Source organism: Hemitrygon akajei, chromosome 5, assembly GCF_048418815.1.
Source record: "Hemitrygon akajei chromosome 5, sHemAka1.3, whole genome shotgun sequence".
Classification (NCBI taxonomy): domain Eukaryota; kingdom Metazoa; phylum Chordata; class Chondrichthyes; order Myliobatiformes; family Dasyatidae; genus Hemitrygon; species Hemitrygon akajei.
Window position 1 is genome coordinate 69,686,853 of NC_133128.1, and position 20,836 is coordinate 69,707,688.

Genomic DNA, 20,836 nt, shown 5'->3' on the forward strand with positions numbered 1-20,836 from the left:
CGTTTTGAAACAAGACAAATTAACTAACTTAAATGGCTCTGAATAAGCCATTGTGCTATACTACACCTCTTGAGCAGCAAGACTGGATGCTATGAGCCAGCAAGTCTGAGCTATAAACAGAGCTTGTCTGCAAAGCTGCTCTGTAGACAGTACTTTGTTTTAACTTCAAGCTGATTACTGATTTCCAGTTACATTATAAGAACTGAAGACTAGCTCTGAATTACGCCCAGAAGCTAAACAATTGTAGTTTGAAGTTTACTGACAACTGTTTGAACTTGAACAGTGACAGCTGCTGTGTTTGGGAAGTAGTCTTAGCAAAACATGAGGCCCCCGGCCCAGGAAACAAATATCCATCACAATGGCATGAACATCGATTTCTCTAACTTCCAGTAATTTCTCCCCTCTCTCTTTTTCAATTTCCCATTCTGGCTCCCCACTTCTTCCCTACCAATTACCACCCCCTAGAGACTTTCATCTTCCTTTATCCTCATGGTCTACTCTCCTCTCCTATCAGATTCCTTCTTTTTCAACCTTATACCTTTTCCACCTATCACCTTCCAGCGTCTCACTTCATTCACCCCCCCCCCCCAACCATCCATCTTCCTCCTCACCTGGTTTCACCTATCACCTGGCGGTTTGTACGCCTTTCCGTCCCCCTAACTTTTTTAAATTCTGGATTCTTCCCCCTTCTTTTCCAGTGCTGATGAAAGGTCTTGACCTGAAACCTCCAGTCCTTTCCTCTCCATAGATGCTACCTGGCTTGCTGAGTTTCTCCAGCATTGTGTGCGTGTTGCTCTGGATTTTCAACATCTGCAGAACTTCATGTGCTAAGTTGTTCCATGTGGATGGCAAACAAACCAAACTCATCGAATCTGTAACTTATATAAAAAACCTGGAATGTGGTGTCCAGCAGACGCATTTTAGCACGTTCTTTGGTTTAGATTGATTTCCGCACTACAATAACTAAACACCGAACTTCGGGAATACATTCTGAAACCGCTACCTGATGCACTGCTGAATTCAATGGTGCAGAGCTTACTGCTGCAAGGATACATTATAATTCTGAAGTTCATTGCAGCTGGCCATGTTCTCTAAGTGACCACCTCATCGCACAGCCCGATTAAGCAGGGTGTGAAAATCCAAAGAAAGGAGTCTTTGACAGGGGTGGGCTAGAAAGGAGAAGTGGCATCACGACTTCCTTATAAGGTTCCGGACTGCTGCTGCAGACGCCGAGTTCTTCGACCTGGTTCGAAGACCGGTGCAATGATTTGGTGTCTTTCCCGTTCTTACAACGACCCTGTGGTGTTCAGTTGGGAAACTAGTAAATATCATAGTAAAATAAACTATTACTTAATCAGTAAAGGTTTTAACACAAAACAATAAAACAATAAATCCGAAGTATTTCCAGCATTTTCATTGCAAAGTTCACATCTCCAGTTTATAATATCATTATCTGACCGGACATGTGAAAGCCCTGGCATCGCCGGTAAAAATGAGGATTAGATACGAGTTTGGGATTTATCTCTCACTTGCTGGCTGCTTTCTTCGCGTTGCTGCTGTAAGGCTGCTGAGCTTGGACGCAGCGACGAGAAGAATGCTTTCCGACCGTGTGGTGTATCTCTCTCTCTCTCTCTCTCTCTCACACACACACACACTGACAAGAATCAGCCACCGATTCGTGCCGCTACCCAGAGCTCAGCTCTGAGCCAACGGGACACGGCGCTGTCTAACTCCCGCCCCGGGAGAGCTAGAGAGCTGGTGCGTGTGTATTTAATTCTGCCGACTCAGACCGAATGTGTTGTGTTTGGTGCATTAAGGAGGGGACAGGCGGCGAAATAGTCTGGGATTGCTCGGCACTGTAACCTGCCATGGAATGGGGAAAGAGCCGCCGAGTGCTGGATCCCAACAAGCCCTGTCACTTGATTTAGTGGGAAGGGGAGAACGTGAGGACGATGGTAACCACCATGTGCTGCGACTCGACCGTGTTGCCGAGGGATAGGACGCCTGCACTTTGGCTCCTCTTGTATATATTCATCGTGACCTCGCAGAGTTCTCAACAAGTCCTCAGAATCGGTAAGTTTCGTCCCACCTATCTTCACTGGCTGTCGGTGTACATTGCACCCCCTCCCCCGTCAATATCCGCAGAGAGGCTTTCGGTAACTTAAATGTTTTTTTTGTCTCATAGGTAAGTATGCGCGTGTATGGTTTGGTTGGAAACCGATATAAAGTGTGTTGGTGAAACCTCGAGAGCTTGAATTGAGCGCGCAGTATAGGCGGCAAAGCGCTGACTCAGATCTCGAGTGTGCTTTTTGGAAAGTTGGGATCAGAACTATAGTTTTCGTTGTATTTTATTTCCGAACTTGGTTCCGAAACCACCACTTACGATTGGTCAATACTGAGAACCATGGAAATGGGAAATTCAAACAGAAAATGTTCGTAGAGCCTGGGCGAGGCAACAGCTAAAGTTTCAAGTCGATGACCTTTCAATAGAATTGGGTGCAACTTATTTTAAGCCCGGTTCTGATGAACGATCCTCGGACAGAAACATTAACTGCCTTCGCCCCTCTGCAGCCGCTGATCGTCTCGTTGAGCATTTTTAGCGTTTTTCATCCCATGAGAATGCGAATCATGGGGAAAACACCTCGATCAAAGCTTGTATTAGTTCCAGAATTAAAAAAAAAACACTTCCAGGGTGAGAACAGGCCAGTACTGGCCGCATTCCACGGTAGTCCGGCTTTATTTTTAACATTTATGTTTCTCTGTGCGTGACAGCTTCTGGTTCTCGAGCGGGTATTAATAAATATCTGCGATATTCCACACACTGTATTAGCACTGAAGCCGGAATTTAGTGTTCTTTTATAAAAGAACCTTTTTGTGCCTTTTATGAACTGTGCAATCCTCCAGAGGTTAAGAATTAGTACATGCGTACGAGCCACTAGTCAACGTGGACACACATTTCAATTAGACGAATGAAGCCGCAATATTTACCGCTCAAGCAACTCGCCCAGGTGGCAGCGGTAACTCTCTTGCACCACACCTGCTAAGATTGGCAGCCGCCAGAGAAAAAATGCCGAGAATGTGTCTCAATTAAAGCTCTGTGTTTTCTTAATCACTTACCCGCGTGGATTTTTCATTAGTGAAATCCGCTAAATATGTCACATCTCCTGAAACACGTCCCAGATGGCACCGATTCGAATGATCATGTCCTACTTAGTAATTTCAGACTCTACTTTTGATCTTGGTAGATAACATGATTAAATATTTCTCCAAGCTGCCTGTGCAGTGTGCGTTATCTCCTTTCGCCGAATGTCTGATGTGACTAGAAACTCTTTGTGTCCTAAGTTTGACATGAATGAGAGGTCCGTCAGCACAGACCGGGAAGATTGTTCCCATTCAATTCAAGGCATCTGCGATCCCAAACCAATTAAACCGAACTCCCAAATGATACAAGTGTGTTTTCTGTGAGTTTGATGACTTAGCACTTATTTCATAATTAAGATCAGGAGAACTAGTAGCTTTAGTGTGCTCTTCACTGGAATGGAAAATATTGAAGTGGTGGACTGAGGCAGTGTTACCTTATCAAAATAAATACTAGGATTTCAGTAAAGTCTTTTGATCAGTATTCAATCCCTAGTGTATGTGGTGAATGGAAATTGAACAATTTCTCTTTTATTCTTATTTGCATTATACTGTTTTTCAAAGAGGTGACACATTGAACAGATGTGAGTTTTCCTCTTATGAACCTTGTATTAAACATGATAGCCAAAGAAACTGACGATAAAAAGATCAAACATCACTGCTTTAGGTTTAAGTTGGAACTCTGAGTGTTGCTGTCACTATTTTTATTTAAGATTTAAAAGTACATAACCTGGCACTCAGTTCTCATGTGGAAAGGTCGTTCATTTCAAATATATTAGATTTACGGACCCAATCCTGAGTTAGTTCACTTCCGATCTTCTCACATCTACACTCAGCTAGATTGGCAGATCCCTTATTTTACCTGCTTGCTCTTCGGAGATGGACAGTGTAGAATGGCTGGGTAGTATGAGCTATCTGGTTCAGCGTTTGAAAAGCGGGCTGTGATTAATGGCATTGAATAAAGCCCTGTGAATTTGCATTGCTTATGAGAGCTGTTGGTAGGTTGCACGGTAGGCTACAAGTCATTCCTGCCTTCACCACTGCTGATCTTTTATGCGGAGGATCATAGGCAGAATTAAAAAATGGTGCTGCCATCACGATCAGTTCAGCATATGGACCTCCTGATCTCAACAGATTTTGGCAAGAGGTGGGCTGGAAGTGATTGTGATTGCTTCCTCGGGTATGGGAAGGAAGGGGATTGCTGGAGAGATATGATGATATTGGATCGGGTAAAGGAATTGGTTAAGAAATCCGGCAGTAGTAACTTCCCAGCTGTTGATACAAAAAGGTCGCAGCAGACATCTGCGGGCAGATCAGCTTTCTATCTGTTCATTTGCAAAACAACTGAAGATCAGGAAGAAGAATGAAACAAAATATATTGGTGAGCATTGTAGAGTGTATGAAGTTCACTGGAGATGATTGTGCAGTTGGAATGGATGGCCACAACGGAGAGAACCACGATCTGTCTTAGAACTGCGGCCTGCAGATTTCATCTGGTGGAGGAAAGTCCTTCCCCACTGGATTAGTAAAAAGATTTGGCAGAAAGCTATTGGGAACCTAGGTTAATCATATGCTGGAGGCAGATTATAGAACTAGGAAATAATGGAGGGAATAATCTTCTAAAAATAAGCTTTTAGGTATTGGCAGATGTTAATAAAATAGAAAGTAATCAAACCTCAGCAAATAGTTTTCCAGGAAATTGCAACATATTTCTTTCAATAGTGCTTACTGATGTGGTCAATTTGCTATTTCAGTGAAGTAAATTTTAAGTCTCATCCTTTCACTGTTTAATTGTAAATTTAGCAAAAAGGTCAGTGTCACCTTCTGTTATATTTTATGCCCCTTTTCATTTCTTGTTTGCTTTTGTTCCTACAGGCAAAGGCAGATGGCTGATAGTCATGAATCAAAATTCTGGACAATAGCTCTGAATTCATAGTGCATTTAATTATATTTCTACCTTTCCTTTCTTGTGTTAGCGTTACCCAGTGAAAGGCAGTTCAGAAAAGGACATTTACTGATTTTAGCAATAAATTTTTATCCTGCCAGAATGAAATATTATTCCCATTTATACCTCCCCTGGACTCTTTTTATTTCTTTACCACCCACTTCTACCTTGCCACATCATTTCTTCTGTGAATAAGTATTTCTGGCCTTTCACCATATAACAGGCCTAATTTTTTTTCTTCAAGTATTCTCCATTCCTCTTCATTGAAATTTTGTTTCATTTTTAATTTTTTCTAGTTCTGATGAAAGCCTTTTTCCTGATGCACTGTGTATTTTCAGTTTTTTACTGTTTTGATTTTCAATAGCAAATTTGATTCTGCTTTTGGTAGAAATTTTACTTAATCATTTGAAGAATTAAATTAAACATTTTTCCACTTAGTATGATTTTGCTTGCGTCCCCATTTAAAGTCCCACTTTCAAACTTTCTCAATTCAGTTGTCTTTTCTCTCAGGTTGTCTTCTTATTTGATACGACCATACAACCATTAGATATAGGAGCAGAATTAGGCATTCAACCCATTAAGTCTGCTCTACCATTCCATCATGGGTGATTCATTAACCCTCTCAACCCCATTCTCCAGCACTTTTCCTGTAACCATTAACACCCTTACTAATAAAAAATCTATCAACCTCCACTTTAAATATACCCAGTGGATTGGCCTCCACAGCCATCCATGGCAATGAATTCCACAGATTCACCACCCTCTGGCTAAAGAGCTTTCTCATCATTTCAGTTCTAAAGGGATGTCCTTCTATTCTGATGCTGTCCCCTCTGGTGCTAAACTCTCCCTCTATAGGAAACATCCTCTCCACTTCCACTCTATTTAGGCCTTTCATTATTTGATAGGTTTCAATGAGATACCCGCCCCCACCAGTTTCTTCTAAACACCAGCAAACACAGACCCATAACCATCCAAACACTCATATGTTAACTTTTTAATTCCCAGGATTACTCTTGTGAATTTCCTCTGGACCCTCTCCAATGCCAGCACATCTTTTCTTAGATAAGAGCACAAAACTGATCACAAGACTACAAGTGTGGTCTTAAAGCCTCAAACTCTTTGGTCAGGACACTTTTGGAGTATTATAATTGTGTCTTCCTGGTGGCTTCTTCTGAGTTCTGTTTTTGCTGGATTTGCATTCATTGCTAATCATAATGAATGTTAATTTCAATCTGTTCTTGCCTGTAATGGCAAAAACTGAGATAAAATAGAAGAAAAATGCAGACTAAAATTAGCTTTGTACTCAGACTAAAGAGAAGGATGAGCAGAAAGGAAATGGTTTTAAAAACAAAATGATTTTTTGCCACCTGTGCTTCTTGTACATTTTAGTTCGGAAAAAATAAAAGTAGTAAGTCCTGCTAAGAGAGGTAAATGTATTAGATTGAGTCAAAATATGTTTTGGGTTATTCTCTTGATTGAATTAGATTACATTGATTTTATGCTGTCATGGTTAAATTGCAAAGTCACTGATAAATATAGAAGATTTCATTTACCCGGTATTTTAAATGGAGTTTGTGTCATTAATTAGAAATTTTAAAATAATATCTTGGGTAAAACAATTTCTCACAGTTAGCAACCATTTTACATAACTGGATTCATTTGCCTCCTTTCCCTTTAAAGAGAAACAGTGGAAAATAAATAGTTTCACGATCTCATAAATATTTAATGGTGATTGTGATCACTGGGATTGACCTCACACTGCCACCATTCACTGTCTTCTCATTTTGGCCCTTAAACTTTTAAGAATTGATCTTGCCACATTCATGGATTTACACAGGATAGACTCCATGATCTTTCCAGGCCTAATAACTCAATTTTTATGAGGGAACAAAGAAATTATTTTTATTAAAAATTACCTGTCATCAAGCCTTCTACTCATGCTTTGCTCAGCTGTTAAATGAGTTATCCTGATCAAAAAAATAATATCATGCATGGTTACAATCAATTCAGTCGCATGGAAGAATGCAAATCTGAAAAGCTTGCTCCTTTTAATTCCTCATCATTTAGGTCTACTGGCAAGATCAGCATTTATTTACTTAGAAATACAGCATAGTAACCAGCCCGAAGAGTCTGCACTGCCCAATTACATGCATGTGACCAATTAGTCCAATTAATCCATGTGTCTTTGAAATGTGGGAGGCAATTGGAGCACCCGGAGGAAACCCATGCAGTCTTGCGAGAATGTACAAGCTACTTATGTCTTGCCCATCTCTTAATAAAGGTGCAGGTGAGCAACCTTAACTCTTGGCAGAGCTTCTTGGCCACACTGAACGGACTAACAGCCAGCAGTTCCATGGAGAGCAGCTTGTTGTCTGCAGGTTGTCCACAGTACATCTGCGACTTCTGCACTTCCAAATGTGGAAGTCCAAGATGAGCTGGAGGTCATCCACCCAGTGTACGAATAGTGAACTCATTTATTGAAATGGAATTGTCAAACCTGGGAAACAGTTGATTCAAACAAGATTTTGAGTTCTTTTAATTTGACTTGCTTTCAATATTTTTATTGTTTTTTATTTAAATGTTTCAGTTACTTAAATTTATATATCTGTTTTGGTAATTGGATTGTTATTGTAGCGAAGTACAGTAATGAACTTTGTTCTGCATGCTTTACATACAGATTATTTCATCATATCAGTATATTGAGGTAGTACAAAGGAAAAATAATAATGCAGAAAAAAGTTTTATAGTTACAAAGAGTGCATTGCAGGCAGCCATTAAAGTATATGACCATTACAAAGTAGATTATGAGGTCAAGATTTCATCTTATTTTACAAGAGGTCTGTTCAATAGTCCTCTAACAGGATAGAAGCTGTCCTTGGACGTATCAGTAAAGGCTTTCAGATATTTGCATCTTCTGCCCAATGGGAGGGGAAAAGCGAAGAAGTCTGGGGTAGGTGAGGTCTTTGATCCTGTTGTCTGCTTTGCCGATGCAGTAAAGGGTACCCAGAGCTCACGGGGAAAGCTGGTTTATGTGAATTGGATACATCTTTCTGTAGTTTCTTGTAGGGCATTTGCCATACCAAATTGTGATGCATCCAGCTAGGAGGCTTTCTGTGGTGCACCTGTTAAACTTGGTGAAACCAAGTGTAACAGGCTTCTTCATCCTGCTGAGGAAGTAAAGACACATAAGAACACAAGAAATTGGAGTAGGAGGAGGCCATCTGGCCCGTCGAGCCTGCTCTGCCATTCAATAAGGTCATGGCTGATCTGGCCATGGACTCATCTCCACCTACCTGCCTTTTCCCCATAACCCTTAGTTCCCCTACCATGCAAAAATCTATCCACCCGAAGGGATTCCTTGGCCATAATGTCTCTGTGATTGAACCAAGACAAGTGACAGGTGATGTTTACACCTGGGAACTTAAAGCTCTCAAGCATCTCAATCTCATCACTATTGATGTAAACAGGAGTGTGTGCAACTCCCCACTTCCTGAGGTCAATGATCAGCTCTTTTGTTTTACTGAGTTGAGGATAAGGTTTTGTCATGACACTGGACCACTAGACTCTCTATCTCCTTCCTGGATTTCAATTTATCATTATTGAAATTCAGCCCAACAAAAAAAATTAAAAAAGAATTCAAACTTGGAATTGATATAAATATTGGAAAGAAGTTACTAAAGTAAATAATTTGAGTTAACACAACAGAATTTTCCAGTTTGATTTGGTATGTATATTTAAATTGGTTTATTATTATACAGTGAAAAACTTAATGTCCATACTGTCCATACAGATCAACTCATTACAACAGTATACTAAGGTAGTAAAATGTAAAGCAAATACAGAGGGCAGAATCAAGTGTTACAGTAGAAAGTGCAGTGTAGGTAGACAGTTAGGTGTAAGGTCACAACAAGGTAGATGATGAGATCAAAGGGTCTATTTGGTCGTACTCATGACATTGTACATCGTGGGATAGAAGCTGTCCTTGAATCTAGTAGTACAAGCTTTCAAGCTGCTGTATCTTCTGCCAGATGGAAGAGGGGAGAAGAATATCTAGAGCAGGCGGGATCTTTGATTATGCTGGCTACTTCACCCAGGTCTAGAGAAGTATAGACAGATTCTGTGGAGGGGAGGCTATTTCCATGATGAGTTGAGTGGTGTCCACAAGCTGAGATGCATCCAGGTAGTGTGCCTTCTATGGTGCGTTGATATAAATTGGTGAGGTTCAATGGATTATGCCAAATCTCTTCAGCCTCATGAGGAAGCAGAGGGACTGGTGAGTTTTCTTGGCTGTGGTGTGGTTAGACAGTACAAACTATTGGTGATCTCACATGGGAACTTGAAATTCTTAAGACTCTTAGCCTTAGCACCAGTGATGTAAATATCAGTAAGACTACTGCACCCCTTTCATGAATTCTGTTTAGACACTTAGTTGAAAGCCACTGTATGGATTTTGTTAGGATCTTTTGATAATTGTTGACATGGGATATGAATGGTATATATTGGCAAACATTTCCATATTCTATTGGTTAGAATTTAACAAAAGTGTACTGTACATAGTATCCATCGACTTGAACCACTACAATTAAGAAAGCAGGTTATTCAGTTCCTTGAGCCTGCAATTTTAAGTTGAACACATTTGATCTGCCACTGAATGCTAGGTCCAAGGATGAGGAGAATAACTGGGGTTAAAAAAATTTGAAAAGAGGCTGAATAAATGGGGAAGGCAACCAGACTGAGCTTTTGGAGCCCAGAAAGTACAAGAGGAAAATATTAACCTTGTAACACTGTGGAGCATCTCTTTAAAAAGATGTTGTGTTGGATTGAAGTTGGGAGTAGGATTGTATACTGAATAACAATATTACATATCTAGGGTTGTGTGAGAGGAGTTTAGTTTCCTTTGACAGAAAAAATGGCACTTAACTGTTGAAAAGCCGTAAGAATTTAGCTCTGAAGTGCAAAATGCATTTTGCTGGAAAGTGGAAGCTTCACTGACAATGAGTTTTAAGTTAAATCAATAGAGATTGAGAGGCAAAGATTATCACATGATCAGTAAGGAGGCACTATCAAAGGGGTGAGACCATAAGACATAGGAGCAGAAGAAGGCCATTTGGCCCATCAAGACTACTACACCATTCCGTCATGGTTGATTTATTATTCCTTTCAGTCTCATTCTCTTGCCTTCTCTTCATAACCATTGATGTCCTGAGAGACGTTAGTTACTGAATAAACTAGAGAAATGAACCTGAGAAACTTCAAGTATTAGTTGGCAAAGTGGCAATATTAATTACTGTATTCAGACAATTTATATTAAATGACAGTGATTCATCGATGTTATTCTTATTTATTATGGAATCACAATGTGATTCCCTCTTTATTGCCTTTTTAATGGTTGAGTAAACCATTCTGAGTACAGATGGGCAATAAATGTCAACCTTGCCAGCAATTATTTCATGGCAGGAATTAAACTTTTATTTAATGATCTTTGTTCTTTGAACTTGGTATAAATAATGGAAAGAGGTAATTAAAGTAAATAACTTGATTAAATCATTAAAAATGTTTGGCTGTTGACACATTATGTAATAATGATTCTACTTACAGAAATTGTTATTTTCTGAGAATTACATTTGAATACTGCAACACCTACCTTATTGATCTCGTTTGTACCTTTTGATGCAGGGTATCAGGAGAATATATCAAACACTGACAGGTTCTATTGGCTGGATATCAATGACAATTTAAAATACATTATTTGCATAGCCCTGAACCATTTTAGTATTAAATATCCTACGTTTGTAGACCAAGATGTTTACTCCCCAGTCAAGGAAACAGTGGAGAAACAAAAAGAAATGCCTTTCTCTAAAGATGGCATTGCCATTCCACAATCCTGTCTGGCTCTAGAGAATAATTGTAACTTTATGAATTGTACATTTTAATTCAACATTTGCTTTAAAGAGTGTGTTACATTTAGAAATGTTGTCAAGTCAAAACTTTTTGTATAAAGGTAAAACTTAAAACAGCATATCTTATTCAAAACAAGTTTGGATTGGATTAAATTACTTTTGGGAGAGGAAAGTAAAAACAAACAGTCCTGTTTAACCTTAAAATTGTTCTCCCAAGTAGTTTCATGTGTACCCGGTGATGCCACAACAATCCATGAGTGTACCATCAATCTTTTAACTTCTGATTCTCTGAAATAAATTATGCAATTTGAATAATTAATGCTGCTTTTGATGAGCAGGTCAGCCAGAAACTTGTTTTGATGATGAAATGCTCTGTGAACTTGAATTGCCACAAATTAATTGTTGATTTGTGTGGCTCCAAGGTTGCCTTTATTGAAACAACATTTTACATTGTATGTTACCATGACTTTCATGAAGTTGCTCAATTTGCACAGTAATTGTCCATTAAACACAAGACAGAAATTTAACTCTGATAATTATCAGTCTAAGTACATTTTAAATGATGTGAAAATTGTTAATGACGAGCAATAAACCTCTCTTATCCAGAAAGTGAATGATTATTGTAATTCATTCAGTTGCAAGTTGTTTTAAAATTATATTATCAACTTTTACACTCACTCTCTTCCTATTTCATCCATTATTGTCTTAAGATTAAACGTTTGAGCAATTTGTTTGCTAACTCTCAGATGTTCTTTTACCATTTAATAAACTGTTTTATGGAAAAGATTCAGAAGTCTACATGTGCGAGGGGAATGGATTCCTCATGATATCTAAATCTGGAGCCTTTTGTTTTGCAGTGTAACAACATGAGAAGTTTAAGATTCTTGGGCAAATATGCTCAGATCTAATTTACCAGAACTTCAAATGCTGTGAAATCCATGGCTTTAATTTGCATAATCCCTCAACCATTTTGTTATAAATAAGCAAAACAATATAATAGAAATTAGTGTTGGTATTTTGCTCTTAGTATGATGCTGGTGAACCACGGTGATGTTCTGTGGACTGCGGACAATATTTCTCAATATATTTTTAAATATACCTCTTTTGAGTTATCTGCAACATGCAATTTCCCTCTAAGCAATGTACTTTTAAGTCATTTTAATGAATAATCTACAGATTTTGTGACTTTCTGAAGGTCTCGCTGGACCAGGCAGGTATGGCACCATTAAGGAGACGGAAGTTCATCCCCATGTTCGAAAGCGAGGTGGGGGTATTTTTCGAACCAGGCTGAAATGCAGAGGATGAGGCCCCCTCTGCCCAAGATCTTGTTAGTGAACGTGCAGTTGCTGGAGAACAAAATGGAGGATCTAAGGGCAAGGTTGCTGCATTGGGTGAACATGAGGGACTGTTGTATTCTATGTCCGAGCAAGACGTGGCTTCCTGCCAGCATGAACAGATGGGGTACCTGGTCAAGTACTAAAGGCCTGTGCTGATCAACTAGCTGTAGTACTCACTGAGATCTTTAACCTTTCACTTTGGCAGTCTTATTATTTTGGAGGACCTGTCCTGGGCCCAGCACATAAATGCAATTATAAAGAAAGCATGGTAGCCCCTTTACTTCCTCAGGAGTTGTGAAGATTCAGGATGACATCTAAAACCTCAATAAACATGTAGTGGAGAGTATATTAACTGGCTGCGTCATAACCTGGTATGGAAACACCAATGCCCTTGAAAGAAAATGCTACAAAATGTAGTGGACAGAGCCCGGACCATCATGGGTAGAGCTTTCCCCACCATTGAGCACATCTGCAAGGAGTATTATCACAGGAAAGCAACATCCATCATCAAAGGACCCTCACTTCACTGGACCTGCTCTCTTCTCGCTACTGCCATCTGGTGGGAGGTACAGGAGCCTCAGGACTCGCATCACCAGGTTCAGGAACTGTTCTTAATCCTTAAATATCAGGCTGTTGAACCAGTGGGGAGAACTTCAGTTAACTTCACTTGTACCATCATTGAAATGTTCCCACAGCCAATTGACTCACTTTCACGGACTCTTCATCACATGTTCTCGATATATTGAATTGACTTTATTACTTACATCCTTTATATACATTAGGAGTAAAAATCTTTATATTATGTCTGTCTAAATGTGAAATTTATAGTAATTTATATTAAATAGTATGTACAACAGGATAGCCAATATAACATAGAAATACAGTGTGTCAGCATGAGTTCATCAGTCTGATGGCCTGGTGGAAGAAGCTGTCCCCATCCCTGTTGATACTGGCTTTTGTGCTGTGATACCATTTCCCAGATGGTAGTAGCTGGAACAGTTTGTGATTAGGGTGATCTGGGTCCCCAATGATCCTTCAGACCCTTTTTACACACCTGTCTTTGTAAATGTCCTGAATAGTGGGAAGTTCACATCTACAGATGAGCTGGGCTGTCTGCACCACTCTCTGCAGAGTCCTGAGATTGAGGGAAGTACAGTTCCCATTCCAGGCAGTGATGCAGCCAGTCAGGATGCTCTCAATTCTGCCCCTGTAGAAAGTTCCCAGGATTTGGGGGGCCCATACCAAACTTCTTCAGCCGTCTGGTGAGAAAGAGGCACTGTTGTGCCTTTTTCACTACAGCTTTTATGTATAGACCACATGAGATCTTCAGTGATGTTTATGCCAAAGAACTTAAAGCTGTTCACCCTCTCAAACCCAGATCCATTGATGTCAGTAGGAGCTATTTTGTCTCCGTTCCTCCTGTAGTCCTTATTCCTCCTTCCCCCTATATTCCTCCTTATTTATTTATTATTATTTTTCCTTTCTTTTTGTATTTGTAGTTTGTTGTCTTTTGCACACTGGTTGAACACCCAAGTGTGTTCAGATTTTCCTTGATTCTGTTACATTTATGGTTATTATTTAATGGTTTTATTGAGTATGGCGACATGAAAATGAATCTCAGGGCTATATATGGTGACATATATGTACTTGGATAATACACTTACTTTGAACTTTGTTCATGATGGTTGATGCACTTGGAAGTCTCAGTTGTTAATTCTTTTTATCTCTAAGCTAATGCTACCAACTATGTGTTTTAGGACTGAGTATGTTCTGAGTTTGAACAGCACCAAAAAACCTGAGCACAAATATCTTTACAGATACTTCAGTGCAATAGAAGTGGAATTTTTGGAAATGCTGTTTTCCAAATAGGATCTTAAATAAGGCTCTATCTCAAAAGATTGTCAAATGGAATGAATATAATATAATTAATGAGTGCGCAAGTGCATCTTTCTAATACAAATAATGCTAAGTATTTAGAGAAACGTGAAGTGGTCTGGGGAGCTGCTGGAACTAGTGCAGCTCTCTGCTCCATGTGTGTGTTATTCACATCTGTCATACATATGCCAAACAGTTTTCCATACCTATTCCAGCAAACTTCCCCTGGAGTGATTGATAGGGAAACCAATCAGTGGTAACTATGATTCTGAAACTAAACTGCAGAATGCAAACCCTGCTACGTGCCTCTGGTGAAGAGTAAATCTGCAACCTTGAGGGCAATGAGGAAATGGTCGGGGGAGGCTTATGAGGCAACCCTGGAGTGGGTTGTTTTGAGGTGACAGACTGGCAGGCACTCTGTGAGCCACATGGAGGGGTATTGATGGGCTCACAGAGTGCATCACTGGTTACATCAACTTCCGTGTGGACTGCAATGTTCCGGCAAGAACTGTCCTTTGTTATTCAAATAACAAGCCATGGGTAACAAAGGACATTAAGGACATCCTGAACGCTAAAAAGAGGGTGTTTAGAGATGGAAATAGGGAGGAGCTGAGGACAATACAGAGGGACCTGAAAGCCAAGATCAGGGAGGCTAAAGACAGGTATAGGAGGAAGCTTGAGTGGAAACTTCAGCAGAACAACATGAGAGAGGTCTGGAGTGGGATGAGGACCATCACTGGGTTCCGGCAAACTAGCAACAGAGGAGCTGAAGGCAGTGTGGACAGGGCCAATGAACTTAACCTGTTCTTCAACAGATTTGACACTGTGGCCCCTGCCCATCCCCCACATGATTCATCTGTTGTCGGCCCCCAACCAACACATACTCCACTGTCCCCTCCTACCCCTCCTCACAGCCCCCCCACCCTGCTCTCGTGACTATACTCCTCCCTCACCTGAAACCACCACGATGGGCTTCACAGCTGAACAGGTGAGAAGACAGCTGAAATGTCTCCACCCAAGCAATGCTGCAGGCCTGGATAATGTCAGCCCCAGGGTGCTCAAAGCCTGTGCCCCCCAGCTATGTGGAGTAGTTCACCATGTCTTCAACCTGAGCCTGAGTCTCCAGAGGGTTCCTGTGCTGTGGAAGACGTCCTGCCTCATCCCTGTACTGAAGACGCCGCGCCCCAGTGGCTCCAATGACTACAGACCTGTGGCATTGACTTCCCACATCATGAAGACCCTGGAGAGACTTGTTCTAGAGCACCTCCAGCCTATGGTTAGGCCACACTTAGACCCCCTCCAGTTTGCCTACCAGCCCCGACTAGGAGTTGAGGATGCCATCGTCTACCTGCTGAACTGTGTCTACGCCCACCTGGACAAGCCGGCGAGCACTGTCAGGGTCATGTTTTTTGACTTCTCCAGTGCATTCAACACCATCCGCCCTGCTCTGCTGGGTGAGAAGCTGACAGTGATGCTGGTGGATGCTTCCCTGGTGTCATGGATTATTGATTACCTGACTGGCAGACCACAATACGTGCGCTTGCAACACTGTGTGTCAGACAGAGTGGTCAGCAACACTGGGGCTCCACAGGGAACTGCCCTGTCTCCCTTTCTCTTCACCATCTACACCTCGGGCTCCAACTACTGCACAGAGTTTTGCCATCTTCAGAAGTTTTCTGATGACTCTGCCATAGTTGGATGCATCAGCAAGGGAGATGAGGCTGAGTACAGGGCTACGGTGGGAAATGTGAAAAAGTCTAAGGAGCTGGTGGTGGACCTGAGGAGGGCTAAGGCACCGGTGAACCCTGTTTCCATCCAAGGGGTCAGTGTGGACATGGTGGAGGATTACAAATACCTGGGGATATGAATTGACAATAAACAGGACTGGTCAAAGAACACTGAGACTGTCTACAAGAAGGGTCAGAGCCGTCTCTATTTCCTGAGGAGACTGAGGTCCTTTAACATCTGCTGGATGATGCTGAGGATGTTCTACGAGCCTGTGGTGGCCAGTGCTATCATGTTTGCTGTTGTGTGCTGGGAATGCAGGCTGAGGGTAGCAGACACCAACAGAATCAACAAACTCATTCGTAAGGCCAGTGATGTTGTGGGGGTGGAACTGGACTCTCTGATGGTGGTGTCTGAAAAGAGGATGCTGTCCAGGTTGCATGCCATCTTGGAAAATGTCTCCCATCCACTCCATCATGTACTGGTTAGGCTCAGGAATACATTCAGCCAGAGACTCATTCCACTGAGATGTAACACTGAGCGTCATAGGAAGTCATTCCTGCCTGTGGCCATCAAACTCTACAACTCCTCCCTCGGAGTGTCAGACACCCTGAGCCAATAGGCTGGTCCTGGACTAATTTCCACTTGGCATTATTTACTTATTATTTAATTATTTATGGTTTTATATTGCTATATTTCTGCACTATGCTTGGTTGGTGCGACTGTAACGAAACCCAATTTCCCTCGGGATCAATAAAGTATGTCTGTCTGTCAATCAATGCTGATGTGTGTGTGTATACTTGGAAGTCAAGGCCCCATGACTTGTTCAAAAAACACATGAAAGTTTGAGCCTTACTCACAACCTCTGCAAAACCAATCTGCACCTGCTGCACAATATTGTTCTCCTATAATAAAGGTTCATAGTAGGAACTTGGAAAAGATCTGCCTTTCCATACCTTAGGAAGGATCTCTTGCCAATGTTGATGGTGAAATTTATCACTGCCTTTAATGAACCAGCACTATCTTTGGTCAATGAGAGAAAGGGTTTAAAGATCAAGACTTTGACCTGGTATAGAATTTCATCATGAAGTGTTTCGAGAGGCTCATCATGAGGCATATCAAGACCCTGCTGCCTCCCTCACTGGACCCCCTGCAGTTTGCGTACTGTCCCAACCGCTCAACAGATGACGCCATTGCCACCACTCTCCACCTGGCCCTAACCCACCTGGACAAAAAAGACACATACGTTCGGATGCTGTTCATAGACTTCAGTTCAGCATTCAGCACAATCATCCATCAGAAACTGATTGGAAAGCTGAGCCTACTGGGCCTGAACACCTCCCTCTGCAACTGGATCCTAGACTTCCTGACTGGGAGATCTCAGTCAGTCCGGATCGGGAGCAGCACCTCCAACACCATCACACTGAGCACGGGGGCCCCCCAGGGTTGTGTGCTCAGTCCACTGCTGTTCACTCTGCTGACCCACGACTGTGCTGCAACACACAGCTCGAACCATATCATCAAGTTTGCCGATGACACCACCGTGGTGGGTCTCATCAGCAAGAACGACAAGTCAGTTTACAGAGAGGAGGTGCAGCGGCTAACTGACTGGCGCAGAGCCAACAACCGGTCTCTTAATGTGAACAAAACAAAAGAGATGGTTGTTGACTTCAGGAGGGCACGGAGCAACCACTCCCCGCTGAACATCGACGGCTCCTCGGTAGAGATCGTAAAGAGCACCAAATTTCTTGGTGTTCACCTGACGGAGAATATCACCTGGTCCCTCAACACCAGCTCCATAAGCAAATAAAGCCCAGCAGTGTCTCTACTTTTTGTGAAGGCTGAGGAAAGTCCATCTCCCACCCCCCATCCTCATCACATTCTACAGGGGTTGTATTGAGAGCATCCTGAGCAGCTGCACCACTGCCTGGTTTAGAAATTGCACCATCTTGGATCGCAAGACCCTGCAGCGGATAGTGAGGTCAGCTGAGAAGATCATCGGGGTCTCTCTTCCCGCCATCATGGACACTTACACTACACGTTGCATCCACAAAGGAAACAGCATTATGAAGGATCCCACACACCCCTCATATAATCTCTTCTCCATCCTGCCATCTGGGAAAAGGCTCTGAAGCATTTGGGCTCTCGCGACCAGACTATGTAACAGTTTCTTCCCCCAAGCTATCAGACTCCTCAATACCCGAAGCCTGGACTGACATCTTGCCCTACTGTCTTGTTTATTATTTATTGTGATGCCTGCACTGTTTTTGTGCACTTTATGCAGTCCTGGGTAGGTCTGTAGTCTAGTGTAGATTTCTCTGTTTTTTTAAATTACGTAGTTCAGTCTAGTTTTTTGTACTGTGTCATGTAACACCGTGGTCCTGAAAAACGTCTCATTTTTACTATGCACTGTACCAGCAGTTATGGTCGAAATGACAATAAAAGTGACTTGACTTGAATTTATAGTCCACTTGATCGTGGTATCCCCGCCCTTACAAATGCCTAGACTACCTACGTTTGTCATCTCAAGGCACCACCTGATAGACTCCAAATCTGTTGTTAGGGATAAGCAAGCCAATGGATGCCTTCTTTCCTAAGTCAACATTTCCACCATTGAAACTTCAGTTATTCTCAATTGAGTACGCATAAATACTCTTTTCTGAGCAGAACGAGGAGGAAAAACAAAGATGTGCTCAAAATTTCTTCAAAGAAATGTATCATCCCCAACGTCTGGCCAATGCAATTAAAGCAGAAAAAGAGCATTCAGTGTGCTAAGGAGAACAATAAAGTCATACACTGTGAGCACACCGAAGTCCTAAACAAAGAATAGAAGGAGTGCAGTGCCTCATAAACTCCTATCTGCCCACTCTGTCAGCTACTCCCTTTCCTGTCTGTGGATAACTCTCCATTCCCACATTGGGTGCATTAGTCACCTCAGAGCTCACAAAACCAGACTGGAATCATATCAGTTTTGATTCTCAGGCACTGCTGAAGAAAAGGAAAAGACACTCATTTAACCTTTTGACAATTTTTTTCAAAGGTATTGATCTACTCAGAAGAACTTGCGTTGTATCTGTTTCTTGTCCTGAAGAAAGTATCATAATTTGGTTGAATTATGTGGCACTTCTGGTAGATATCTTTTGTAATCTTATCCACTGATTCTTCTGATTGGCCAGCACCAAGAGTTCTATTTTCTTAATGTTTGTGATATTAGAATGTTCACTCTCAAGTCCTTCCAAAATGTATCTTTTATAAGACAATTCTGTTGATACACTCCCCATTTAAAGTAATTTTGTTCAGTTGACAATTCATGCTGTTGGTTGAAGCAGTTTGTCATTTCTTTATATGAACATTTTGTATGCAATCCAGCTTTTTAGTTTTCAAAAACATGTTTCAGAACATCTTATGTCCCTTAAGTTTTCTCATTTACTATAATTGTAAAATCATCCTTTCCAGATTGTCTACATCTAAATTCTTATGCAGTTCCATGACTACATATTTGCAATAGCATACAATTGTAAACTTTTATGTGGCCCATCTTTACATTCTCAATGCCACTATTATCGGTACAGCAAATTCAGATCAAGAATTCCTAACAAAAGTTTATGGTTTGTGGCTGCAATAAAATCTCTTCTCAATGGATTTGATAATCTTTTTTCAATCCAAAGACAATTCCTGATTGAGCATCGTCTCCTTTATTCTTCATAAATACACAATGATGCAAATATCTTTATTGTTCTTCTCGCTGTTAGAGCTTAAAGCTCCCAATGAATTTAAAGCATTGAATGCAAGTTTCAATGTACATGTTCTTTTGTGGTGAATTAACAAAGATACATTTCCTAGGCTTTCTCATATTCCATTTGTTAATCTTTGACCCAATGCATTTTTTTCACTTTTCAATAATTAATGTAATGACACAAGTACTGTTGCCAGATTGGGTAAGAGTCTAGTATAAAACTGTGCCATGTCTCACAATGACCAATGTCCTGTAATGCTTTCCTGCTTCCATGCCTTCCCAATTGCTTAGCTATTGCTTTAATTAGTTGCCATCAATTTGCATCTACTTTTAACCTGAGATGAACTAATACTCTCTGCATAAATACACAGTTCTTCTTTTGAGCTTGACATTGTGCTTGTGTAGCCATCTGAACACCTCCATTATCTGAAGATTTTCTTCTTCAGTACGAATTTAGGTGCATCGTGTTGATTACACAGACAATGATCTATATCCTGTGATACCTTGACCATGGTAGCTTGAAAGACTTTCTGTGATGGTTTCACCAAAATGTACTTTTTATGTTTTTATATGTATGGGTTGTCAAATGTTGCTGCTGTATATATATTTGAATATGTATATATGTGTGCAGAAAGCTTCTGAAATCTTTGCAAGCATTTCCTGTGAAAGGACAATGGTTAGCAGCTCTCACCTCAGACTTGCTACAACCCGTTCACTTGGTTCACTGGGAAATCTATTGCACAACTATGTATCTTTTAAAAAAAAGATGAATTCTAAGACCATAAGACTAAGAAGCAGAATTAGGCCATTCAGCCCATTGAGTGTGCTTTGCCATTCCATCATGGCTGATGGAATTTACTATCTCTTTAAACCCAGTTCTCCAGCCTTTTCTCAGTACCTTTGATGCCCTTACTAATAAAGAACCAATAAAACTCTGCTTTAAATATACCTAATGACTTGGCCTCCACAGTCAGCTGTGGCAATGAATTCCACAGATTCACCACCCTCTGGCCAGAGAAATTCCTGCTCATCTCTGTTTTTAAGGAATGCCCCTCTATTTTGAGGATGTGCCCTCTGGTTCTAGATGCCCCCATTATAAGAAACATCTTCTTCACATCTACTTTATATCAGATTTTCAATATTTGATAGATTTCAATCGGATACCCCCTCATTCAAAACT

At 41.0% G+C, this 20,836-nt stretch overlaps 1 protein-coding gene across 5 annotated transcripts in view; it reads left to right on the forward strand.

Moving 5' to 3' along the window:
• The first annotated feature begins 1,669 nt into the window (after window positions 1-1,669).
• Window positions 1,670-20,836, forward strand: part of grik1a (glutamate receptor, ionotropic, kainate 1a) — a 363,004-nt gene continuing 343,837 nt past the window's right edge. For 4 of the 5 annotated variants that reach the window (XM_073045690.1, XM_073045693.1, XM_073045692.1 and 1 more), the window contains exon 1: window positions 1,670-2,073. In XM_073045690.1, the coding sequence (XP_072901791.1) occupies window positions 1,953-2,073 (121 nt within the window). In that variant the 5' untranslated portion in view covers window positions 1,670-1,952. Of the gene's footprint in view, window positions 2,074-4,425; window positions 4,520-20,836 lie in introns of those variants that run through there. The other variant, XM_073045696.1, reaches the window with a different exon arrangement.